This window comes from Bombus huntii, chromosome 1 (assembly GCF_024542735.1).
Source record: "Bombus huntii isolate Logan2020A chromosome 1, iyBomHunt1.1, whole genome shotgun sequence".
In the NCBI taxonomy this organism is placed as follows: Eukaryota; Metazoa; Arthropoda; class Insecta; order Hymenoptera; family Apidae; genus Bombus; species Bombus huntii.
The window spans coordinates 24,363,974-24,391,927 of record NC_066238.1 but is presented as its reverse complement, the minus strand read 5'-3'; the positions used below and the strand labels follow the sequence as shown (position 1 = coordinate 24,391,927).

General features: G+C 30.6%; 3 protein-coding genes across 5 annotated transcripts in view; 2 read left to right on the top strand and 1 right to left on the bottom strand.

Moving 5' to 3' along the window:
• LOC126866478 (uncharacterized) overlaps positions 1-19,068 on the top strand; it is an 86,041-nt gene extending 66,973 nt beyond the window's left edge. For both annotated transcript variants that reach the window (XM_050620085.1, XM_050620086.1), the window contains exons 4-11: positions 1,485-1,717; positions 2,891-3,102; positions 3,768-3,982; positions 5,291-5,494; positions 5,586-5,702; positions 6,586-6,870; positions 7,893-8,388; positions 16,615-19,068. In XM_050620085.1, coding sequence (XP_050476042.1) covers positions 1,485-1,717; positions 2,891-3,102; positions 3,768-3,982; positions 5,291-5,494; positions 5,586-5,702; positions 6,586-6,870; positions 7,893-8,388; positions 16,615-17,011 — 2,159 coding nt within the window. In that variant the 3' untranslated portion in view covers positions 17,012-19,068. The remainder of the gene's footprint in view (positions 1-1,484; positions 1,718-2,890; positions 3,103-3,767; positions 3,983-5,290; positions 5,495-5,585; positions 5,703-6,585; positions 6,871-7,892; positions 8,389-16,614) is intronic.
• LOC126866560 (putative serine protease K12H4.7) lies at positions 19,026-21,763 on the bottom strand. Of its 2 annotated transcripts, none has more exons than XM_050620300.1 (9): positions 21,544-21,763; positions 20,953-21,193; positions 20,700-20,881; positions 20,391-20,626; positions 20,175-20,310; positions 19,791-20,104; positions 19,584-19,716; positions 19,330-19,499; positions 19,026-19,257 (listed from the first exon to the last, which is right to left on the bottom strand). In XM_050620300.1, the coding sequence occupies exons 2-9, from the start codon at positions 21,151-21,153 to the stop codon at positions 19,148-19,150; spliced, it is 1,482 nt and encodes a 493-aa protein (XP_050476257.1). In that variant the 5' UTR covers positions 21,154-21,193; positions 21,544-21,763; the 3' UTR covers positions 19,026-19,147. The 2 variants fall into 2 exon arrangements, with proteins under 2 accessions (XP_050476257.1, XP_050476267.1); XM_050620310.1 differs by lacking the exon at positions 21,544-21,763 and adding an exon at positions 21,317-21,481.
• A 1,135-nt stretch (positions 21,764-22,898) lies between these two features.
• On the top strand, positions 22,899-27,784 carry LOC126866522 (xenotropic and polytropic retrovirus receptor 1 homolog). The gene is made up of 10 exons (XM_050620209.1): positions 22,899-23,137; positions 23,619-23,710; positions 24,292-24,445; positions 24,562-24,806; positions 25,047-25,308; positions 25,382-25,749; positions 25,827-26,169; positions 26,242-26,411; positions 26,483-26,616; positions 26,706-27,784. The coding sequence occupies exons 2-10, from the start codon at positions 23,642-23,644 to the stop codon at positions 26,965-26,967; spliced, it is 2,007 nt and encodes a 668-aa protein (XP_050476166.1). The 5' UTR covers positions 22,899-23,137; positions 23,619-23,641; the 3' UTR covers positions 26,968-27,784.
• Positions 27,785-27,954: the final 170 nt, after the last annotated feature.

The window sequence follows — 27,954 nt, the reverse complement described above, 5'->3', positions numbered from 1 at the left end:
AAGTACACAATTATACTGACACATAAATAAATGAGCATATAAACATGTAAATAAATATATATTAAACAAATTCAAACAAGCGGAAACTATCGCTGCAGCGATGCATCGTTAGAAACGCGATTTCTAATATCGCGGAATGACTCGAGAAGTTTCTCCGGCTGGATACTTTTTTATGTAAACAAGAAATTGTCGCCATTTCGAAGACGATTACAAGGGACAAAACGTGGAAAGCATGTAATTGGAGTTGGTGGCTATGAACTCGGCGGCGACTTGACCATCTGGTCACACCTGAAATGTTTTCCAGGTCGGAAGATGTAGTCCTTACTGAGCACCGGATTATTGCAGATGATTTTATCCGTTCAAATGCAATTGCCGCGACAGGATAGCAATTTGAGACGCCAGTGAAAGCCTAGATCGATGCGAACTGCATTCTACTAGATTGTTTCTGAAGTATCCTCTTCAGTAATATAATACAACATATTTTATTATCTTAATACCAGGGTATTCTTCTTACGTGTTTGATCGATGGAAGCTTGTGAGTAGAATCGAGTTTATCGATAGAAATAAAAGGGTTATTTTCTGTCTATTCGTTCTAGTCGATTCTAGTCTTTTATTTATCGTATTCTGCATTACTACAATGTAGATATTTCAGTTACGAAATAATTTCAAAACTTGAAATTTCAAGCGATCATTTTCTTCCACATTTAGATAAAGGCAAATTTATCTCGCCAGTGGAAATAATTGTTCTTTGTATTATGGAAGTTTTAATTTGAAGACATTAGATTCTATCTAATGATTTTGTCAATTTATGATTTTGAGTCACCGTAATAAAAGACTGTGTTTTAATGGAATATTAATATAGGAATATTTATAACAAAAGGAAATCGGGCGTTTTATTTAAATTGAATTAAAATGCCGATAGGATACTAATATATTAATATATAGCAATCGTCATATTTTTGCTTCTCAAACACTTTTTCTATCGTTAGCAATTACGATATTTGTATTTAATTACGATTACCACACTCACAGAAACTAAATTTAGGTACTTTTAATAAGCAATAATCGAACGTACAAATAAATTAATAATTTAACATTATTATTCAAGTGACTGAAAAGAATACATGAATTTCTATAATAATGTCAAAAAATTATTTAAATAACAATAAAAGTAGTACGTAAAATAAATCTAAAAGTACGCAAAGTGCATTAATAAGAAGGTTCCCCTAATTTACATTTTCGAAGAAACTGATATTTCAATGAAAAACTCGATCTTTTATATATGTATTTCATTTTATACATGTATGTATGTATTAAATCAAATATCAATAACTCACTGAAGATATTGTTATACACAAATAACAGTGCTGTATTCGCTTCCACCTTCGATTGCTTTTAAATTGTCGAGAAATACAATTTCTGAATCACTTTCTATCACTCGTAACATATTAAGTTCAAATTTTTCACACGTTCTCTGATTGCAGGTGATGGTATACCCGGAACAATTGTTGTTCGTGTCGGAAACAATCGGCCGGACTTGGGAACGAATCCAATTTGCAATCGTTTCACCGGTCCCCTCGAAGAAGGGCAACCTCTTTTTTTGCCCTGTAATCCGCCTATGCCTGGAGCTTTCGTTTCCGTACACTTGGAAGCAACTACACCGGCACCAGTTCCAGTGCAACTTTCATTGTGTGAGGCCTTCGTGTACACTGATCAGGTACGATCAATTTGCTGTACCTGTTCCAAACGAATAAAATTATCTAAGTCTAAATATAAATAGCTTTGTTGTAAGTCACATAATCTGTACAATGTATACAATATGCAAAAGATATATAAAAATTATGTATAATAATTATTATAATATTTAGTAGATGTAATAAATCTCCACGTAAATTCAATTTTTTAAATTGTGTTCATAAAAGTATAAACTTTCGTGAAACTTTCCCTTAGTTGCCTTTAAATAAATAAATTTTGAATTCATGAATGTGAATTATGTTTACTACAGAAAGGACTAGTTAATATGACCTTCAATTGTTAAAAATGGATAATCAGGTTTCAAAGAATATCACATTTCAAAAGACACTTTATACAGGGTGGTTGGTAACTGGTGGTACAAACGGAAAGGGGGTGATTCTACGCGAAAAAAGAAGTCGAAAATATAGAATAAAAATTTTTCGTTCGAGACTTTGTTTCCGAGAAAATCGACTTTGAATTTTAGCTCGGTACGCGTGCACTTTATCGCGTCTCGTTATAACGGATCTCACTGTAGATCGTTGTCTCGGTGAAAAAATTAAAAAAAAAATTTTTTCTATTCTAATTATTCTATAAATTATTCTATATCTATTTTTTGAATATTTGTTATATTCTACATCTGTCTATCCTTTTATAACCTTTTTGATATTAAACTCTACATTGATTGAGCACAGACACGTTTATATCGCAATTTATATCGCAAATTAAAAAAGAAAGTAAAAGGGTCCAAAATGTAATACATATATAAAAAAAAGAAGAAATTAAAAAAAAAATTTTTATTCTATATTGTCGACTTCTTTTTTCGCGTAGAATCGCCCCTTTTTCGCTTGTACCACCAGTTTCCAACCACCCTGTATAAAGTGTCTTTTGAAATGTGATATTCTTTAAAACCACCCTGTATATACCTTATTTGTCATTTCTTATACATATTTTGACAATGTAACTCATTTTGCAGATATAATCAATATTTTAACACTTTCTACTAATTACAACGAATCAGAGTTATTAGAAAAAATTGAGTTTTAAGATTTTTATATTGACTTTTATACCGATTATTCTTTTCTTACGTGTATATTCTTCTTTATATAGGGTTTTTCTTTTTTATAGTGTAATGAAACGTGATTACTTTTTTGTATAGGCTCTTCCCATTGAGAGATGTCCACAATTTAGAGATCAGCCACCAGGTTCGACAGCAACCTACAATGGAAAATGTTACATATTCTACAATCGCCAACCGATGATATTCCGAGAAGCATTGGCATTCTGTCGTGCACGAGGTGGTACTTTAGTGGATGAAAGCAATCCTGCGTTACAAGGGTTTATTTCGTGGGAACTATGGAGGAGGCACAGGTATCGAATTCATTAATTGTCCACCTCTACGCTTCGCTATCTGCTTTCAACTTTTTCCTGTAAGATATAACTAGTTCAATTTGATCATAATCAGACAAGACAATTTATTATATCTAATACTAATGGCAACTTTCATCAGAATGTTATTTTCATATTTAATAGTTGATAAAAATGCTACAGGAAATGTATAGGTATGTATTCTATGCAGTAGTAATAAAATTTCAAAATAAACACTTTAGCTTCAAAACAAGTCAATTTTACTGTGCTATTTGTACCCTGTAATTTTAAATTACTTCTTCTATTACTGCCATGAAATAAACTAAACCTAACTTCTTACATAAATTGCTTACAGTGGCGAGTATAAAAATAGCATAATTCGTACTCATAAATACAAGTAATATTAGAGTGAAGACTTTCGTTTCTATTCTTCCTTTTTAATATAGAATTCAAAAATACATCTCTTGTACCTTAAGGCACAATAAAAATAGAACGTCTTTCAAATTTCTATTTCGAGTGACAATTACAAAATAAATTAAATTGAGTATAAAGCTTCTCTCCATTTACGTGTTTGTCAGTGTATATTTCAATTAGCATAAAATATACAATTACCATAAAGATAGTTTTCAACAAACATTTCTAAAAAGGTATACCTTATCTTTATTCAGGAGTGATACTTCGAGTCAATACTGGATGGGTGCAGTAAGAGATCAAAAGGATCGTACGGTTTGGAGGTGGACAGGAAGCGGCGACGAAGTTTCTGTTTCTTTCTGGAGTCTACCTCAAGGCAGCGAAGAAGACTGTGCTCGATATGATGGTAGTAGAGGATGGCTTTGGTCCGATACCCCTTGCACAGCTCGATTAAATTTCATCTGTCAACACCGTGAGTACCAAGTATTTTCTCATTACTATCGAATTACGCAATGGTTGTATAAATGTCATCTTCATTACTATAGAAATATATATACTTAATTCTTTATAGGTATCCTAATACGTACATGATGACATATTGCACAAAACAATCAGAGGACCTTCTCTCATATCACATTGTCTTTTATATTCACTTCTTGTGTTTCTACATTGTTTTTTAATTACCATTCAAGATCAATTTTTAGAATAAGTCATGGTATCATACGAATAGCATGTTGATATATTAAGTTTATAAAACTTCTCCGCTTTTATTTACTTGATTGGTGCAATAGTATAGTAGATCCATTAATTTTTCTTTAGCAGTGCTTAAAGAATAAAATGATATCAAATAAAAGGTGAAAAATATTATGTGAGCCTCTCAAAAGCTAAACTGAACAACTTGGCTTATTGTTCATTTCGCAATTTCATTACACAAGTACACGATTAACGTTCAACTCTCAAGACAAGAATGATCTCCTTCCATCAGTTCATTTATCGCAAAAAGATGACACTGATGATAGTAAATTCTGTGGTAGATTTAAAAAATAATGTTTATATCATCATCAACTTTTTGTATCTTAGAACTTATGGAATTGATCATTATGGTTGTCGAAAGGCTTATGTATAAAAAATGAAGATCTTATTTGTCCATTTTGAAAATGATAGTAGAGAAAAGTAACCAAATGTATGGAATATCATCTTGTTTTTTAAATGTTACTCATATAAAATCAGTCGCAAGAAATAAAAGATTTTTATGAGTATTCAATCATATCTTCACACTCAATTTAAGAGCAGTCTCATATTCCTAACGTTACGAGCAATCTTCGATATTGAACTAACATTAAAAAACGCATAAATTATATCTAATAAGAAATAGGTACTCAACTACTGGAAGCCTAACATCAGGTACAATATTTTCATGGAAAACGAACAAAGAGTATTCTTTTCATTAATTATTCTCCTTATTAATTAAGACACTTTGCTTATAAAATTTTTGAAAACTCTGGACCAATACTTTCGTCATGTGCTATTTTTTTCCACCAGAGTATCGCGAGAAAAGTCATTGGAAAAATAAACGGTGCCAAGGTGAGGCAGCGAGAGAGCCTACTGACGTTTGACAGATAAGTCATCTGTCAGATTTGATTCATATAATTTATTTATCAGATTTTTATAAATGTCTCTATTCTATATTAGGTAAATACTATTCCATACTTGGTCACTTTCTTCGAACAAACACTGCGAGACAACATGTAAAAGCAAGGAATTCTTTGTTTGTTCTTAGAACCACGAGCGTGTGGTCGACCAGAACAGCCTCCGAATTCAACGATGACGGTGACCACAACGACAGATCGGAATTCCGGAAGCGCATATGAAGTTGGCGCGACGGTGGATTACACTTGTAACGCCGGCAGCCTTCTTATAGGACCGTCGACTCGTACATGCCTCGATACTGGCTTCTACAACGAGTTTCCACCGGTGTGCAAAAGTAAGAGAGCAAGAATTAGATACAGAGGCCACTCGGTAAACCATATACGATCGTCCTATCGATGTTAAATTCAACATTCTGCTCGTTTCAGGCATCGAGTGCGGTTATCCAGCGAACATAAAACACGGAGGTTACACACTTATCAACAATACCGTTAGTTATCTCAGTCAGGTGCTTTATTCCTGCGATGAAGGATACGAGATGACTGGTAAGAATTTATCCTGGCGTTAGCCATTATTTCTCTTTGATAAATGGCTATCGTTTGTGGCTAATACTTTGATACCTGTGTTGAAACGCCTCGCCAACGAGCATTTTCAAGGAAATTGGTAAGAATATTAGTTGGTGTTGGATCGCGATGACATCATCTTTCTGATTGTGTCTTGATCCTCTTGTTGCGGCTTGATTTTGTTCCTGATTCTAGAACCGTTCAAATTGGTTTATCATGCGTGGCTGAATTTTTAGAGATCTATGGTAGAGATTGAAATTAATCTGATTGAGGATAAGCTTTGAACGTGTGCGTGATTTTAACATGAGAATTTTTATGTTGCACAACTGATCAATTTGTGTGTCAGTTGCACTACGTAGTGTTTATTCATGAAAATGAATAAATAGTGTAATAATGTAATGCAATGAACCTTTTCATTTTTTCTCTCCGTGTTGCGAATAATCTACATAAGCGTTTCGTGCGACCGTAAGCAATAAAAGTAAAAAGAAGTTCATGGAGTATTTTCAGTTTAAGATATAAATATAAATATGTGCACATTTCCGAGATACTCATCGATACATTATAATAATATATTATAATCAGATTTTTATATTTTCTCTAAGATTTCTAATTTGAAATTGAAGCAAAATATTTTCGATTTTTATGAGACATTAAACGCTACAAGATTTATTAATAAAACTCCGATATATAGTACTAAAGCCAAAATATTTCATAAAATGTTATAAAACGGTTTTATAAAAAATAATATAGAAGAATATGTATAACTTATATAAATAGACTTTACATTTTTAGTTTAACACTACATAGACATTGTTTATAGCTTATTAATAAATTACAATGAATTAATAATTTGTTCCGATTACAGGTCGTGCAAGACTGACATGCGATATCGACGAGCGCTGGAATGGACCGCCACCACGTTGCGAGCCAATTTTGTGTGATCCTCCTGCTCCTGTTCCACATAGTTACATTCAAATCGATGAAATCGACGAAACCGAGACAGTACCATCGAAAACGAACTTCAGTCGAAGTCTTCTCGTAGGCAGTATCGTTACATACACTTGCGAGAAGGGTTACAGACTTTCTGGCTTCCGACAAATATTATGCTTGCCCACTGGCTTATATGATCATGTCGCACCCACTTGTACGGGTACGTGATTTAATTATTTTTATGCAATAAATACAAATTTGATTATTTCTTTAGAAAAGCAAGTCATTTATCGTGGCAGTGTTTGCAATCTTCAAATACGAGGATAATTTAACATACATACATATACATACATACATATTTACATAATTAAATATTGAATCTTTATTAACGTAAATGATATAATATGAGGATATTCAAAGGTTGTTTTTCAATCCAATTTATGAGATATTTATTTTATACTTGGAACTTAAATTCATTTGTGCATATACCTCTTATGCGCGTAGCAACTCAAAGAATTAATAAATAATTGATAATTGTTTTAATATATACTTATATACATTTCAAAATGTATTTTGATTTACAACAGTATTGTTTTCAACCAAACTCTACCTAACCATTGTGTGTGTACTTGACTGTTATATATATGTGTGTATATAAAAATGGTACAATACATACATGTATGTAGATGCATATATAAATGCTTATGTATATTATCAAAATATTGTTTCAAACTAAATTACATATAATTCGTATGAAATCTGTATTATAATATATCTGCAATAACTCCAGTTGCAACAATTTCAATAATTAATTTCAGTAATTTCAATAGCGATATGTGTAGATTATCATTTACATTTAATTTTTTGTTGAGATCGCAAACAATAATCTTCTGTCGTATTAACCTCTTAAGGACCGACTTACTCTACAAAATTTAATCAAAAATGTACTCAATTTTTTCATTATCAATTTAAAGCTATGTTTATACGTTCGCTAATATATTATAATTAGAATTACAAAAAGGCTCTTTTAATTCAAACCAATACAGCAGGTCCAAGATAACTTAGGATAAAAGAAATTTTATTCTAAAGAAAAGAAAGAAGCGAGTTAACTGGGAATCTACATATTCCTAAGGGATTATGATAATACATAATAATAATAACCGTTAGATTTTCTTTAACAGAACCTATGTGAAAGATTAGAATTACAAGAGAACCAACGTCTCCAAAATTTCTTTATTACAGAAGAACCACGTACCACCGTGACTGTGTCTTCCCGAACAACCGTGCGACCAACGACCAGCAGAACCCGACACACGTTCTTACCACCTCGAGTTCGAACCACAACAATCTCGACGACCACAACCACAACCACCTCTGTGCCACCACGAAGAGTGGCTAGCACCGCCGAATTACCCGCAACGGTTCGGGAAACCATCGCAAGGAAACCAAATATTGGTCTTCAGAGACCAGCACCGCCTCCGTCGCCACCTCTGAACGACGACACCAACGATCATCCTCAGGACAACGAAATTTCTGGCAGTGGAGTGGACAATGCTCAGGCCGGCATTGGAACTGGTGTTCCTGAACCTTCTGGACCTTTCAGGGTGGACAACGCCGACCAATCGAGTAACACTCATCAAGCAAAATTAAATCTAGGCGCGGTGATCGCCTTGGGTGTCTTCGGTGGTTTCGTATTCCTTGCTGCTGTAATCACCACCGTTGTAATACTCATACGCAGGTAAAAGCAAATCACTCACCTAAATCCGCGAATCGCGTGTAGAACGATGGCATTATCGAGTTGCTGTCGGTTCTTTTGATTTCTGTGATTTGGTTGCACCAAAAGTAACGCCTGTTTTGTGATGTCAGATTATATTTGTCTTTGTTTTTATTTGCTTGTTACGTTTCGCTCGTTTTCTAGCGCGTTGTTTATTCGTTTCTCATTCGTTGCTGAGAGCAATTTGAGGATTATTTTCTAGAGAGATTGTTTTATTATGAGTAAGGATAGAGGAGAAGACATGTAAGTGACGAGTTAATATGCTACTTAATCGTCTAGTAATTTCAATTCTATATTTTGAAACGAAATAATTTGTGTTTGTTTAAATGGAAATTTGAATGTTTGATAGAAATTAACATTCAATTTCTAATCGTTGAATTTTAAAATTAGGAAAGAAATTTAAATATTTTGCATTGCATTAATTGGAAAATTAAATGGAAAAATCTGCATGCATAGAACTTGATTTGAAATTTTTAAATACTGAAAAAGTTTATTTCGTAGCAAAATACATTTCTTTTAATCTTTGGGATTTGTTTAATTTCGTTTAATTTCTAATATCTACAATTGAACTTCCTAAAATTAGAAATATCCTGATATTTTCACATATTATCAGTTATGGGAATTAAACAAATGTCATAAATGAAATTTAATCCCTAACGTACCACTTCAAATGAATAGAAATGTTAAGATATAAATGGTGGAAGCTAATAAAATTACTCTTACACATATATTATTTCCTTTTATCGTATTACTCTATTACAAGGAGGAAATTTCTTACTAATTCTCTAATGGCTCGATGGCAACCTACTTTTTTAAAAGACTGGTTTTCTCGTCATTACCATTCACTATCAATTACCGTAAATATTCAAATATACGTAGCGTAGATGCATGTTACATTGTTCCCATTTTGACTTTTAGATTCTTGTGTCATGAAACGTGTTATATTGGTAATCATCTCGTTCTCTTGCTATCTGCAATTTAAAAATTGTATTGCCTTCGACTTCTCTAACAGGCATTATTTCTTGGACAGACTATGCATAACTATAGCTTCTATATACATACAATACATTCGCTCTTTGATCCTACGTGTGTATATTGTATCGCTTACTCTACATTTGTTTAAACTTTCTTTATTCTTTCACCTGTCTTCTTGCCTATTCTCTTCTTATCTAAACTCGCGTTTCGTAGCTCCCTCGAAATATTGTAATTTGTAATTCATTCCGGGCATTATATCTAGTGTGACAAAGAGTTGTTACGTAAACAGTCTTTGCAGAAGAAAACGTATAAAAATCAATAACCTCCAAGCCCTCTTAATTTCCATTATATTTTTGTTTTTAATATCGTCGACTGGTAATGTTATAAATGTTGTTTTTAAGCAGCATACTGTAAAACATTGCATTTTAAGCGAAAAAATACAACATTACTAGACCAAGATATCTTCTGGAAAATTTCCATCCATATCTAAATTACACTTTTATGATGTGCATTGTGAATTATTTTCGATGCAGCTTAAAAGTTTACAACGAACTACACTCCAGGTTTTGGTCGATAAAAGAAATATTGCAAAATCTTTATTATTCGAAAGACTGGAAACTTTAGAATTCTTAGAAACGCAATATTTTTTTTTTTTTTTAGTTTCATACGTTTTAGAGACATAGGAATCGCAATTTCTTTTTTAATGGAGTTTTAGTCCAAACGTTAGTTTTTGCAGACATTGAAATCATTGAAATTTCGAAATTATAATACAGAACATTATATTATCATTGAATTCATATAAAGTAATCTGATCTTGAAAAAAGGAGGAAGAACAGAAAATATATTATAAAAAAATGATGTACCTTATAGAATGATTTAACACGAATTCTTAACAGAAATTCAAATGAGAAATTCTATTGCATCTTTGACCAAAATATGAATTATTCTGTTTGATTAAAAAATTCACATAAGACATACATATGATTTTTGTGTTAGAAAATGTAGAACAAGATTTTTCTTAATTTTTGTTATAACAGAATACAATTATAAAAAACGGCAAAATGATCGACCCTTTCGCAGGTGATTAACACTTTCTAAATTGAAAGTCCATGTTTGTTAATCAAACCATACATGTCCCTAATTATATTCATTACAATTCTTTAAAATTGATATTACTAACGTGATCTATTCTTTTCAAAAGAAGCATTCTCAGCATCTTTCATTGCGTCAAAGATAATTTATTAATGAGATTGCGTACAATATTTTTTTTTCCTCAAGAGAACAAATTATTGTAGATTATTTTCCATGACGAAAGGGTTAGAAATTTAAAAGTAGACAAACTTGTCTACATAGAAGATTCAAACTAATCCTTTCATTGCTGTTAATTACCTATTTTATACACGATATACATACAACAAAAATTGTAATTAACTATAACATCGAGAATTACAAAGTTTAAAGTATAAAACATTTACCTCAACATTTACATTGTATAATCTAAAAAGTTAACAAATCTATTTATACACTGCGTCTTATAATTATAAAACCATCCAAAAACTTTCAATTTTTATATGTTGTATTATAATTTTTATATTTCGTCGTAATATCATATTTCAATAAGCTTAATTCTTCGATTTTGAACATTCGAATATAATTCTAATTTATTTGTATAAGAATTGAAGAGTTTAGAATGGTTTTATAGTTATGGGACGCAGTGTATAATGTCTAAAATACTCACTTTTCTTTAACGATATATTTGCCACGAAAATTCAATTGTTACATACATTAACAGATGAAGATTTACATTTAAAAATTATCTCAGCAACGAAAGGGTTAATCCAACCAATAAAACAATCATTCACGGGAAGAGAAAAATTATCAGCATTAACCCTTTGTGGTCGTATGTTTATTCTCAGCTACCAAAAAAAAAAGAACCGTTCTAATTGTATAATCATATTAACTTTTCATATTGACAACATATTTCACTTCGAAGATACATCTTAATAGGATTCTGCAAATTAATGCAATTAAGTATTTTCTTATCTTGAATTATTTGATAAAGGATGCTCCAAAATAGCAAAAAGAAAACTGAATGATACAATATATATACAGGGTGGTTGGTAACTGGTGGTACAAGCGGAAAGGGGGTGATTCTACGCGAAAAAAGAAGTCGAAAATATAGAATAAAAATTTTTCGTTTGAAGCTTTGTTTTCGAGAAAATCGACTTTGAATTGTCGGTCGGTGCGCGTGCACTTTATCGCGTCTCGTTATAACGGATCTCACTGTAGATCGTTGTCTCGATGGAAAAATTAAAAAAAAAATTTTATTCTGTATTTTCGACTTCTTTTTCCACGTAGAATCACCCCCTTTCCGCTTGTACCACCAGTTGCCAACCACCCTGTATATACTTTGGAATCGAAAATAGCGATAATTTCATTTTGGTTCGTCGGATATTTCGTGCTGTTATATCATTAGTAAACCGCGGATTTTTATGCAAATTCATATTTTGCATATTTTCTTGACATATATCAATATAATTAAAAAAAAGTAAAATCAAGACAGATATATGTGTTATAATGAACACAGTATTCGGATTATTTTATATATTTTCGCACATTATTTCGCACATTCTATACATTTTACGCCCCTGAATTTGCATAAAATGAAAACGCGTAAAAATCCGCAATTTAATTATTAGTATCCGTTCGATGAAAATTAATCCCAACTAGCACGGTGCCCATATCTCAGCTGAATACGATCGCAAAGTGTTAAAAAAGAAATAGTAACGTCCGCAAAAAAGAAATAATTTTAAGAAGTGGAAAAAATAAAAGAAAAAAAAAAAAAAAGGAAAAGATTGATCGGAGGAAACTAGGTAACGATCAAGAAATAACAATTAACACTGAGCCCATTTGCGTTGCGGTGGCTAGCGGCAGTGGCAGCGTCAGAGGAAGGCGCCGCAGGGGGCTTGGTGGGGTTGGTGCGTTGAGGGGTGGCGGTAGTGGTGGCCTTGGAAGGGGTGATACCGGGATGCCCTCGCGTTGGTATACGCTACTGGCGCTGCCCTTCCCCGACCAGCACCTGGGGCGCCGCGACTTGACGGCTCGCCGCGGCACCGATCATCCTTATTCCTTCGGTCTCTCGGCGGCCCATCGCGCTGGATACTTTTCCAACCCTTCTCTTTAAGATTATCAAACAATTACTTCCTATATATACATACATATATAGTCCACCATTATCGCCCTCACCCTCCACGCAACCACCGCCCACCACTACATCAACCATCACCACGTACCACTACAACCGCCATGCGCCACCCTCGCGAGTGATTACTAGTCAAGGTAAACGAGCAACGTTTATAATGAGCACCCATATATAGCGATAGCTCGTTCACCACAGCTCACCACGAAGTGTATTTTTAAAGCTTCTCCTCTCCTTCCGGACGCACACACGTCAATGCAGCGTTCACGCACTTTCTTCCCCCCCAAGTAGCTTCATCTGTGTATACTGTTTTCTTAGCACATCGTTTAAATAGGACTGGGCACTATCCTTTCCGTTAATGGAAGAGATTTGATTTACAGGGAAGAATATACGTATAGTGGGAAGTTTAGAGTTTGATGGGATGAAGTGTTCTATGAAAAAATTTGCTCAGTTTCTGAAAAGTAATTGTCTCTGAATTAAGATAACTTGCCCATCGATCAATAATGGTTCGTGATTTGAATAAATGAAGAAACAGTAATTGCTAGATAGCTTAAATAGGACAAAGTAATTACAAGCAAGTAATTAGTGGAAGAAATATAATAATATTTTGTTGACTATTAAACATAACTCAATTCGCATGAAAAGTTCTTCTAAACTGATATTCGCACTGATTTTTTATTAACTCTTTCACGTTCAAATCTTGTTGCCGAGGGACGTTGTACATCATCGCTCAAAAGTCGTAAAACAGTTATTACATTAGCTCAAAATTGGGAAAAATTAAATATATAATAAAGACATCAAGAAATAGTATTTATACAGTGACGAAATTATACACTACTAATATACATAATGATTTTATTAAAACACGCCTGTAATTGAAAATTTATAATCTATACGAAATACCAACATTTTATTAAAAATACGAGATGACCTAACACTTTTGAACAAGGCCATTCAAGAGATAGTTTCGATTCGATAATATCAATGTTTAAATCAAATAAACCGGCACGTGATCAGCCTATTGACTTCGCTCGTGAATTATACAAACTTGAGCAAACTGAATGTTTCTACTTGCTTGCTGGTTTATGTTATAGGTTTGCACAAACTGGATATTTCCACTATATGTCAACTTATGCAATATAGAGATATACAGGGTGGTTGGTAAGTGGTGGTACAAGCGGAAAGGGGGTGATTCTACGCGAAAAAAGAAGTCGAAAATATAGAATAAACATTTTTTTTCTTTTCTAAATTCTTCCATCGAGACAACGATCTATAGTGAGATCCATTATAACGTACCGCACGCGTACCGAGCGAGGATTCAAAGTCGATTTTCTCGAAAACAAAGCCTCGAACGAAAAATTTTTATTCTATATTTTCGATTTCTTTTTTCGCGTAGAATCACCTCTTTTCCGCTTGTACCACCAGTTACCAACCACCCTGTATATTTTGTTAGTGTATTAATACCTAATTCTGAAGCTTTAACTTTTCAACTTAAAATACCGCTGTGCTTCCATATTTTATTTCTCAATATACTCCTTCTATTCAATACACGTGAATTTTTTTAACAATTTAGTACTAATGCACATATTCAACTGTTTTTCCAACTTTCATTTGATTATTTGTGCTTCGATATTTCATTGCTCGTAAAAATACTTTCTATTGTTATATTTGATATAACTCTACTATTACTTCGGTTTAAAAACGTGGAACATCATTAAATTGTCAGATAACTTTAATTAATTGATATTTATAGGCTTAAATAATAAGAAATAATAGCATGATATAATTATGGCTGAATACGATAAAACTGAATGTATGAAATTCCAGTGACATTCAAAATTACCATACCCATTGAGACTGAATAACCTTTTTAAAATTAGACCAAATGATTTGGATTTTTTTAGAAATTAGGAAGATTATTTTACTAGATCACGTATAAAAAAATTTTTGAAAAAGCTACAACTGGTCGGAATCGCCAAGAAAGAAAGCAAAGATTACATTTTCCGCAACTTCTTTGTCTGGGCTTGTAATGAAAATTTAAACAATACATTTTAGACATTTATATCAGTTATATACATGCTGAAAATTTCATCGAAATCGGTTAACGCTGCTATGAGCTACAAACGTTTAAAGATGCCTAGAAACACAGTTTTCATGGCCTGGTCTTTCGGTGTCTGTCTCTTCTTTCCGCGTCAACCAATTTCAATAAAATTTTCTACATATATGTATGTCGAAATGTTCGAAATGTGTTCTTTAAAGTTTCATTACAAGTACAAGAAAAAATTTTGGGAAATGCGATCTTTACTTTCTTTCCTAGCGATTCCAACCAATTGCAATTTTTTTAAAACTTTTTTTATACATCATCTAGTAAACTAATCCTCCTAACTTATCAAAAATATTCAAACCGTTTGGTCCTATTTTTAAGTAGTTATTCAGTTTTAAAGAGTGTTGCAACAGTTTTGGAAGTTACTGTAAATATAGAACTTTAAATTGACAACTAAACATATTTGTATAATCTCAACAATTTAAAATTTAATATCTCTATATTCACAATTATATCTGTGGATATTAAAATTTATTTAATAGCATAGTTTGATAATGTTTCATAAAGTTTCTGGTAGTACAATAAGCTATGCTGAAGGAAAAATGCGATGATTACTAGAAAATGGCTCACTATATATACTAAAATAATTTTAGTAAAATCACAAGGGACTTAAATTATAATAAACTCCTAATATATCTATATCTAACTATTTGCTTCTCCTAATATATCTATATCTAACTATTTGTGCTCCTTTCATCTTTAAATTGGTGGTGGTATTGCTAATGATTTCACTACAAATTGCTTCAATTACACTTCGCTAAATTATATTTCCCAAACAGACATACATAATACAAAATGAAACAATCGATTTGGCTTCAGTTTCTGGACTAAAGTATTATAATAAAAACCAGAAATATTTGAATAAGAATTTTCTATAAGGAACAATCTAAATATCTGAAAGCCAAATCGACGATACAACAAACCGCATATATATCTTGCTTACTATATATATATATGTTCCTAAGAAGAAGGAAGGAAGATCATAAATTATTAGTTATAAATACACTGTGGGTCTAAAACGAATGAAATCAGGCAGATTCTGAATTCAAAATAAAAATAACAAAATTACATCGAAGCATTTATTTTCGAAAAAATGTATATGTGTAACTTTTCAAGTACATATATATTTTCTTCATTCCCAGCTATACAGGAATAAATAAAATGTAAAATAAAAATTTGTCGTTTGAAGCTTCCTTTTGAAGGAAATAAAGTTTGATTCTATTTGGTCAAGAAATCGCATATTCGACAAATTTTCAAATTTTATTTTCTTGAAAATTAGGCTTTAAACGAATACATTTTATTGTATATTTTCGGGTCGAAAAAATTTAATTTATTTTCCGATGTAGAATAACATCCTGTCAATTCCTTACTCCTATCCAGTCGAAAATCAATCAAATACATGAATACCTATGTGATAAGTTTCCAAACACGATTTTCTATAAAATGAAATTTTCGACGCAATTTTATTTTTTTATTTTCACTTTATTTTGAACTACAGAATCTCTTCTGACTTCATTTATGCCATAAATGTATACCCAAGATGTATAAATTAAACACAACAATGATATTGTACCGTATTCAGGTTAGAAAAAGAAAATAATAATTTAAAATAATACTTGGTCCCTCTTGCACAATACAACTAACGTTAGTAGTGAAATGTTACATATTACAAATTATAAGTTACCTTCTATACATTAGTTTTCTAGAAAACTACTTCTGTACATCAATTTTACAAATTACCATTCAATAGTCTTATTCGACAAATGTTCTATATAAAATAGTAAAGTTGTACAACTTAAATCTGTAACCTACAACTTATCATTTTTTCAATCTATAGATATTACCAGTAAATCATTATGCAGAAAGGTGCCGAAGTTGAAATAATAATAAATATCTTAACCTATTCACACAGAAATCGCGGTAGAAGCAGCAAGCATTACCGACACCGTGCATCTCCAGATTGCAATACCGTGGCCAGCTTTGGAAGCAGTTCCTCTGAGAGTCGAGGAGGACTGAATCGATATTACCGTCAAGCTTGGGAAAATCTGCATGAGACGGCCGGTCATAAGACCAATCATCCTCCTCTTCGTCGCAAGGAGACCCTGGATGAACCAGGATACCGAGAAAATTACCGTGGCAACAACACCGAGAGAGATGGTTCAGAATTAGTTGTGAGCGATGTAGCCACGTACCCGTCTAACAAGCACGCCAGCATTTCTGACAAGAAACGCCATCATCATCATCATCATCATCACCACGGTAACTCTACGCCCGAGTGGAGGCAATCTCAGTCTCATCACAGATACTGAACACAAAATCGGTTACCTAGAACCGCTTATTTTTTTGAGATTTTCGGTGAATCGATTATTGTGACGAGTCGCGATTGGATCACGAGCAAGCTGTCTTTTTTTATGCTGTATGCATATTTTATAAATGGTGACGCACTGGAAGATGGTGACTTTATGTTAAGAAATACTTGCAAAATGTAAGGTAAACTGCCTTCAATATAGAGTTTTAATTTCAGCTAATGTATCTTTGATTATTTGTTGAATGTGAAGGATATAATTAATTGAATGTTTATTTGGTAATATTTTGATTTAAAAATATTTGTATGTAGACAGTAGTGTTCAAATTTGTTTACATAGGTGAAATTCTTCTTGTGTATGTGTATTTTTATATATAAACATCTTTTTTTATTTTTTAAATACAGTACTATGTGGATTTTATATATTGATCTGATTCTTCAAGAAAAAAATTGATGAATTCATACGTTGCTTCGATTTCAATTTTAATTCCTAAATAACTTTATTTTTTATAGAAAAGCACATCTATCTCAAAAAGCTTTTGAGGTAGATTGTTGACATTTTCTATAATATTCTAGATCTAAATTACATATATATAATACATTTTGAAACACGTATAAAATCTTGTGTTTAAAATTCAACTAATTGTTTCTAGTAATTCAACTAATTGTAAGTTAGAATATCAAAAATGCATATTGTTTGCCATTTACAATTCAAAGTTTACTTAAAAGAATGTATATTTATCACAAATTATAAATTTTTATCCCAAATTTTTTCAAGAAATATGTATATGTATATATAATATTCGTAAAACAATTTTTTGTAGTCATTTGACGAAGAAGTCAGTAAAATAAAATATTACCAAATGCATATATATCATAACAAACATTTGACAAATATTTAAAATCATTTTTTTTTTTTAAATAAAGTTTCATGTGGATAAGTTTTCTTATATTTCATCTTCTTCTTAGCATTAAATCACCATCCATCCATATATTCTGCTATATCATTTACGAAATAATTTGTAACTCCATTTAAAATGGAAACTTAAAAGAACGTGGTGAACAATTCAAACGTTGCGTAGGAGAATTTTTAAGCGTGATTCATAGATAGAAAAACTAATTCATCCTACATTTATTGTTCTGTTATACAGTAAATTATTTACGACTACCTTGTTACGTAATGTAAATACCGTATACTGCAGTAGCGTAAGTCAAAGATGAAAGTTGTGAATGTAGGAGGATCACGAGTTGATCGAAGGATATGCCAAAAAAATGAGAGAGTAATATATGTATATGTATAATTACTGATCAAACGAATTCTAATAATTTTTAAACGAATTCTATACAAACTATTATAAGAATGTTTGATTATAATAGGATTGACAATATTTTACGAAAATCATACGCATACTCGGTTGATCAATATCTGTAATGGGCACCTTGGCCTCGCCTTAAAGGAATCGAACAAACTCATAACGAAACGATATTCGAAGATGGTACCGTTAAGGAAAGGCCGACGCTATCCATATCAGAATCAAAATTCATTTAGTTATGGTGCTCATTTTAAGACACTTTACACTTATTAAAATTCATGTCGGATCTGTTTTTGCAGATTTTAAAACACCTTAATGAATTATTTATGTTTAGTATTATTTTAACCAGTTGAACATTTTTTCCCATGCTTGTCAAGAATAAAACATATATAATTAATAGATATGTATTTATTCATTGACTGACGTAAGATATTCATAGTAAGTTTGTACATGTATTTATTTAATACTTCAGTAATCCACAAAAAATTGTAATAGTGCCATTATGGGCAAACTTGTTTAATTGTATCTATACATGCATTCTTGTGATTTAAACATAAACACAGAATGGTGAACACTCGTGTATCTTCAGTAACTTGTTATGTACGTACATAGTTAGTTTTAGTCTTAGTTATGCACGAATTATTTGAACTAAAAATATTTATGTATCATAATTGTTTCACAGAAGTTCATAAAGGAAAATACAAATTGTTCAAAAAGTTAATAAAATAAATTTAATTCTTTTAATACATCATTTTTGTTTCAAAAATAAAAAACTACTTATCATAAAGTAGTTAAATGTAGCACACACAGCGTTAAAAATATCATATTTAATTATGCAGCCATTCATCTATTAAATGTCCAACCTCAACTCTGGCAGCTTTTAACTGAAGTGGATCATTTTTGGAAGGAGGATACATGTTGGCACAATGAGCAGTACCTATGGTCATAATAATAAATAAATTTTTTATATTACATGAAAAATGAAAAATTTCAATCAATATGTACACACCATCAATATAAATGGCAGGTATTTGCGGATTTGGTGATTTTGTAATTCCCAAAACATGCCAAGGATCAATTGATCCATGTACAAATACTACATTTGTAGTCTTTAAATCTAATCCTCCATATAAAATATTTGTTCTATTCACTGCCGAATTCAGCAAATGAATATTGTACCTGTTAGAATACGGAAATGTTATAATTTTATAGCTAATGATTTATCATAATTGAGAAATGTATTTATCGTAATTTTAAATAAACCTTGGTCCAAATATATCAATGCATTGTTGTACAAAGAAATCTACTGGGAAAGTTTCACTAAATAATTTTGGGCGTGCTGTCGAAGTTTGAAAGAATCCAAATTCTGTACACGTTTGGTACGTCCATTGGCGTCCTACAAAAAATATATTTTAAAATACAATAAATAAAAATGAAAACAGCAATAATATAAGTAAAAAAATACATTACCCCCTTCTGCTTCTTCGCTAGCCCATGTTATGTTACGAAGTTTATGAATCATTTTATTATACATATAATCCAAACACTTTTTTTCTGATGCCTGTAATATTTTAGTGCTCAAAATTGCAAGTCTGTCAATAGCAATACCCAATGTTTCGTTCGTTAATATGTCGCAGGCACTATCGATAGTAAGATTAGCCATTGCGGAATTATTACGATTGTCTTTATTGTACTGTACAATACCAGCAAAGATACTTGCTATTGTTTCATACAAATTCGAAATATCATTACGTTTGGTATGTTCATTGATTGGATCACATAAACTATAAGTAAAAATAATTTTCCAATAATGATATATTTGATCTGTAAATGAAGAATGTTACTTTTACTTACATAAATTTTTTAGCTATTCCTTGTTGACCGATAGGATGATGTAACATTATGTGAAATTGTTTGTTTGCTTCTAGTATTGCATTTACACATGCTTCAGAATGTTCTTTGAGGGCATTCTCGACAACAACAAAGTATTCTATAAAGTATAATTATTAATATAAAACACTTCTGTTTTAAATAAAATATTTTTTGTATTTAAGTGTATTTTATATTTACCTTGAAAATCAATTTCTGCTAATAAAGGACCACTAGCAGAAACAGCACCATGTACTAAATGAGGATATTTATAACGCAACCAAGCAGCTAATGATCCAGCATATGATCCTCCAAATGCAATCCATTTAGTACCAGCTGGTAACTTGTAATTAATATTCATGAGTTGTATAAAGTAAGCCAAATCTGCAAGTGCCTGTTGCGATGAAAGATACATTAAATTTTTCACACCCAGATCCCTGCAGATAACGAAAACATAACATTATAACTTAAAATGTATCAATTATATATTTTATAAACAATGTTACATACGAAGTGGGTTGACTTTGCCCATAAAAGCGGTGTTCCACTTGAAAACACAGTGCTCCAAATTGCTTAGCATATTCGATCCATTGACCTTCTACCATCCATTTAGCATTTGCTGCAGCTTCACCACTTATCATCAAAAATACTGGACCACCTTTCTTATAGTACTCTCCATTTACAAAATATCTCTGAAAAAATAATAAAAGAATTTATATTATAAAATAAAAATTAAGAAATATTTAATATATTCTTATATTACCTGTTGCCAAACACGTGCATCAGTTGGATTAAAGTGATCTAGAAACTGTGTAAACCATTCAGCACTTGGAAGTTCATGATCTTCAGATAAAATTGGAGCACCTAGATTACCATATTTGCTTCGACCCCTCATAAAAGTCTCCCATGATATACTATTATTTATGAAATTAACGAAGAATAATAATAGTAGTAAACGGTTCATGGTATCTTAGGTTTGGATTAACTATAAAATATTATGCATTCTGGAAAAATAAAAACTAAGTTTATTATTTATATTACACATAAAAAATTAATATATTACAAATATTTTATCAATTTTATTCTCTAATAAATTAAAACATGACATTAACATAGTTAATACTAACTATTTAAAATACAAGTTGTCTTAGATTTATTATTTACAGAAATAATATTTTAAAAATTAGTTCTTATAATATAGGCATTAATATTATTCTTGTACAAATGTACACGTGTTTTTTATATGTGAGTACTACAACATTAACTTGAAACCATACTTGGAACTAAATTCCAATCTTTCCAACATGATAAAACTAAAAAAATATAAATATAAAAAGCAGAGAAATATACTTACAAATTTTATAGTAATGATAAGTTGTCCTTTCCTGTTTAAAGCTTTTTTTTCTTTATAGTACTTATTGAATAATCTACTTAGTTCGTTTTAATATATACAATATTTAGAGAAAACATTATAATTTGTAAACTTGATGTAATGATTAATTTTGCAGCTTTGCAAAGGCACTATATGTGTATTGTTAACTTGTTGGCTTGTAGCAGCTTGTAGTATGTGCAGTCTAAAAAATATATATATATTATATGTATAACTGATATAGTATGTACGTTTTTTATAGCGCCATCTATAAAACGGTTTATTAGAATAAATATGCAAATATTTGCATTTATACACACACACACACACACACACACATATATATCATATATATGAGTATAAGTTAGCAAATAAAAGCGCATAAATCATTTTACGAAAATAATTCGTGAAAAAAAGACAGATATAAAAGTTCCAGATAACATTACCAAAAATGACTTTAAATATATGAAAACATTTTAGATTTTAAATAAATGATATATCTAGTCAAAATATTATCAATGTAAACTGTGTAATGTTAATTGTTGATGTAACTTATTTGTTTTGTATTATTTTTTGTTATACTGGATATTAATTAAATTAAATATAAACAGATAAAATCCACTTTTTTTTCATTTGAAAAGAATTACATTAAGAATCTTCTTCCATTATTGATTATACATACGCATAATTACTCTTTAAAAGATAATTATTATACAATCTTCTAAAACTATATTTTTAATGTTTTATACATTTTTTTACGCATTATACTATTTATCTTATGATGTTATAATATTTTATTTTTTATATATTTAATAGTTTTGTTTATATATATTTAAATATATATTTGTGCATGTTGCATACATATGTATACGTATCTTTTACGAAGTAGAAGATTGAATTCACATACATATTTAATAAAATTTTATTATGTTATAACAATTAAAAATCCTTGACAAAATTGAAAAAAATGTTTTATCTACATTAAAAATTAAATTCAAAGTAAATGTTAATTGAGAGAATATTCTGAGCGTAATAATATAATAAAAGATTGTCTCAAAGAACTCAATATCTGATAAAAAATACAAAAATCCACATAGCCAACTTCAAATACAAATGTTTGTAATTATTTGTGTGCTATAGTTCTATTTTTTTTATATATAATCAACTATTTGATGGATATAATTCGGTTAAATAAAATAAATATAAAAAGTTTGTAAACATATAAACAAAATCCTTTTTTGTAAAATAAGAATCGAAATACGAATGCTTAACATTATAAACTACGTACAACTATTATAGATTATATATATATCACATATAAGCATTTTATCTAACTGAAATAAATCTTCGAGCGATGAGATTATCAAAGGTATTTAATCGGAAAATTCTCGTCAATCCTTACTGGCAAATGGACACTAGAAGCTATCTATCTTCGCGAAAAGCGTTCTAAATTAAGTAATAAAAAGACTTATAGCTGTCTAATGAATATCGCCTGTACGTATAAAAACAATGGTGCTATGTGTCGTGTAAAGCTTGACAGCTAAACGTAAGAAGTAAGAATAAAGACATCCATATATATGTAAGTAATAATAATTTATCATGAAGTAAACGAATTTAGAAAATATTGACTTAGTACTGCCGACAAAGGTTTTAAGTGCATTATATGTGTTGTATGTAACCTCTTTCGTGGTTTAATTCCTTAAAGATGAGCGTGAAACGAAACATTTGATTCAATTGTTCATCTTTTCATTTTCTACTTTGTAATTATATTACTATAATATTTCATTTTGCTCACTTTATTATTTTTTTACTTTTTTGGCATACGCTGTTTGCAATAATAAATTAATACATCGAGTAAATGTTTATGAAGATATATAGACTATAGAAATAAAGAAGTTTCTTCAATAATAATAATATATGATTTTCTCACTTTGTATCTCATTTATATATCTCATTCTTTTATATATGCTTTATTATATACATAATTATTTTATGGAAATTTTTAATATTATATATTTATATCACTTTAGCAATAATTTAAATGAATTTGTTTATTGCAGATTATTGCGTTAATTGAAGCAAGATGAAGTTTGCAGAACATCTGTCTGCTCACATTACGCCTGAGTGGCGTAAGCAATACATAAGCTATGAGGTAAAATAAAATAGTATTGAAAATTAAAATATTTATATTTTAATTATCTTTGTTAAAAATTTATTTCTATGCCAATGGAGACATACGGGTGTCTCAGAATAAGTAGGAAATATTTTAGGAGTAGCTTCTGCATATATAAACAATAAAAAGATTTCATATAAATATATCTTACTTGACTTTGTTTTCGAGTTATAGTGGATTTAATTTTTATTTTTTATTTTATACACTACTTTATATACTACTTTTCATAAAAGGTGTTTGAGATGGTATCTTTGTATTCCAATGCAAGCTTGCAGATATCTTACCAATGACTGTTTTACAATTTTTAAATATCCAGATGTAGTCTATATTTGCTGGAAACTTGAGAAACACAATATTTGTCTATGGAAAGAAATATGAATTGCAAAACAAAATCTATTATAATTTGAAAAGAAAATCAAATAGGATATATCCTCATATGAACTTTTTATAGTTTAGGTTTTCCAAAGGCACTCCTAAAATATTTCCTGCTTATTCTGGAGCACTTTGTGCAATGAAAGATCATTACACTACTAATTAAAATGACCTATTTGGGTTAATAGGAAATGAAGGCAATGCTCTATACTGCTGTAGAAGAAGCACCGTCAGCTGAAAGTGTTGAACCAGAAGTGATATCTCGACACTTTGCTTCTTTTGATGAAGTATTTTTTACGTTTTGTGACCGTGAATTGAAGAAAATTAATACTTTTTATTCTGGTAAGGATGTTCTATATGATTATGTACATATAAATTCAAATAAATGGAAATTTACAATCGTATCTATTAAGAATAAAACATTTAAATAAACATTGATCTTCTTTATATATGTATAGAAAAGTTAGCAGAAGCCACTCGTAAATATGCAGCTCTTCAAAGCGAATTGAAGACAGCATTAGAATTACAACATGGTGGAGGGAAAAATAAGGGGAAAGTGAATGTTAAGCCTCATTTACCAACAAGGAAGCTGAGAGAATTGAAACTTGCATTCTCAGAATTTTATTTGTCTCTTATACTTCTTCAGAACTATCAAAATCTTAATTACACTGGTTTTCGAAAGATTCTTAAAAAACACGACAAGGTACATAGAAAAAGAGATTTTGTTTCTTATTGTTGCATTAATTCATACTTATTTTTGTTGTATTTCTCTAGGTTTACAGGTTCATTTAAACAATAATGAAAAAATAAGGAAAGAACTAATACTTATTTTAAAGTCCCTTATCCTATTAAACACAAGTAAAAACTCAGCACACCTCATACATCATAGCAATTTGTGTCTTATATGTACATCGTGTAATATTATCTTTATTTCTATTTTCAGTTATTGTCTGTAGATAGTGGATCAAAATGGAGGATGGAATGTGTAGAAACCGCACATTTTTATACATCAAAAGATATAGACAATCTCATACAAGATACAGAAACTACAGTAACAAACGATTTAGAAGGTGGAGACAGACAACGCGCAATGAAACGTTTACGTGTACCACCTTTAGGTGAGCATCAAAGTCCATGGACCACTTTTAAAGTTGGATTATTTTCTGGTAGTTTCATTGTTCTCTTTGTGGCAGTTGTACTTTCAGGTAATAACAAGAAGTATGTAATAACTAAAGTAAATATAATTATATACTCTATTTTCTTTTATTTTATTTCTAGCAATATTTCACGATGGTGGTGAAAACTTAAAAATTGCATTTAGATTATATCGTGGACCTCTGCTTATTATACAATTTTTGTTTCTTATTGGCGTGAATGTTTATGGATGGCGATCGTCCGGTGTGAATCACGTGTTGATATTTGAATTGGATCCGCGAAACCATTTATCTGAACAACATCTTATGGAATTAGCGGCTGTTCTTGGAGTTATATGGACTCTCAGTTTATTAAGTTTTTTATACAGTGTCAGCTTAAGCATTCCTCCATATGTGAATCCATTAGTTTTAGTCTGTATTATGTTAGCATTTCTCTTAAATCCGTTAAAAATGTTTCGTCACGAGGCACGATTTTGGTTATTAAAGATCATTGTAAGTACTATTAACATAACATACATTGTAAGAATTGCTTCAATTTATAGGAAATAAAATTTTATTTTTATCTTTAGGGAAGAGTTTTAATATCGCCATTTGCGTACGTGAATTTTGCTGATTTCTGGTTAGCAGATCAATTAAATAGTATGGCCACAGCACTGTTAGACTTCCACTTTTTAACGTGTTTTTATATTACCAATGGAAATTGGCTAGAAGCAGGAGATACTACGCAATGTATGTCTGGATCCTTAATTGTTAGACCTATCGTTAATTGTCTACCTGCATGGTTTCGTTTTGCACAATGTATACGACGATATCGTGATTCTAAAGAGGCATTTCCACATTTGGCTAATGCTGGAAAATATTCAACTACATTCCTTGTTGTCATATCTAATACGCTGTGTGCGTACAATGCTGGTAAGTTACAAACAATTTTCTAATGTGATTGATATTATTTTCAATCAAGGATATAAATAATATTAATTTTAGCGGAATATTCAAATCGTTGGGAAAATCCATGGTTGTGGCTTTGGATCTTTAGTTGTATTGTCAATTCTATTTATTCACTAACGTGGGATTTAAAAATGGATTGGGGTCTTTTAGATAGCAATGCTGGTGAAAATAAATTCTTACGCGAAGAAGTAGTATATTCAGCAGCGGTATGTAAATAAAAGTATGTTCTAATCTTTCTTTTTCAGTCAATTATTTATTGCACTTGATACTTCTTTAGGGATTCTATTATTTTGCTATAATCGAGGATTTTATTCTGAGGTTTGCATGGATCGCGAGTTTCGTTCTTATTGAGTGTGGATATGTATCTAGTGATTTAATGACATCGATAGTAGCACCTCTTGAAGTCTTTAGGTACGTCTTTAGTTATTTTATTATTTATATGTACCTCAATGAATATTTAAATTAGAGTAATTAGTATATAAAAATATATTCATTTTAAGGCGATTCGTTTGGAATTTCTTCCGATTAGAAAATGAACATTTAAACAATTGTGGTAAATTTCGTGCAGTTCGTGATATTTCGATCGCACCGATAGAAAGTTCTGATCAAACGCAAATTTTGCGTATGATGGATGAAGAAAATGGTGTACTCAATAGAGGTAAACGCAAAGTTGGTGGTAAACGACAAGCTACTAGTAAAGAAGATAAACGGGCATTGCTCAAAGAAGAAACAGTTGATATAGATATATCAAATACTAGTTGAAACTAGTTCAATTGTTTTATTATCAGAACCTATGCAAAGCAATATTATTCCAAATTTGATGTAATTTTTATAGGACAGTAGTTTGCTAGAAAGAGTGCAGGTCATACTTTATGAACAATTAATATTTCCTTTGTGTATCAAAATTGAAGATTGTGAGGCTGAACTGAACAAGTGCCTTGTATATATCCTGTTTATTAAACTATGAATTTAATAACTTAGTTCTATGATATTTATACTACAGTGTCTTCCATAAAACTGTTTCGACACTTAACACATGATTTATCGCTAATAAACTGATTTGAATGACTTAAATGCTTTTAATTATTTTAACAATGTATGAAAATCATTTTTGTTTAAACAAGTCTTGAATTAACTGTATACTACTAATTAGTATTCAGTTGGTAAATACAAAGAAAGATAGATTACTTCATTAGTGATATATCTGTTAATATATATTTATTAGGTACTATAGTCTTCAATTTTGATTAATAAATGCACAGATTCATACTTGAGAAATGTATAAAGTGTATCATAATAGTTGTACATAGATATTAGTGAGTTGTATGTAGAAACAGGGTTGATATTTTAATATGTGCATTTGTTCACTTTGGCGCAACGAGCAATAGCACAGTCTACCTGTTATTATAGTATTATAATTCTAATTAAAGGGAAAGCGCTCATTACATTATAATGTTCATAATTTTTGCTGACAAATATAAATTCTAGATTAATTGTCAGTGGGAAGTGGTATTTTTAACTTATCTCATCAAACAATTGTATTTATTTGAACTAATTATATATAAAATTTACTAGACTACAGCGTCTCTTACATTATTTAAATAATACATTTAATAACTATTTGTCTTTTTTTGTGGTAAGGTACCCATGTACCTTTATATTCTATGCGATACAATACATTTCTAAAGGATAATTATAAAATATGCATTAAGAAACACAAGAGCTTATATGTAGTGACTGCAGAAAGAG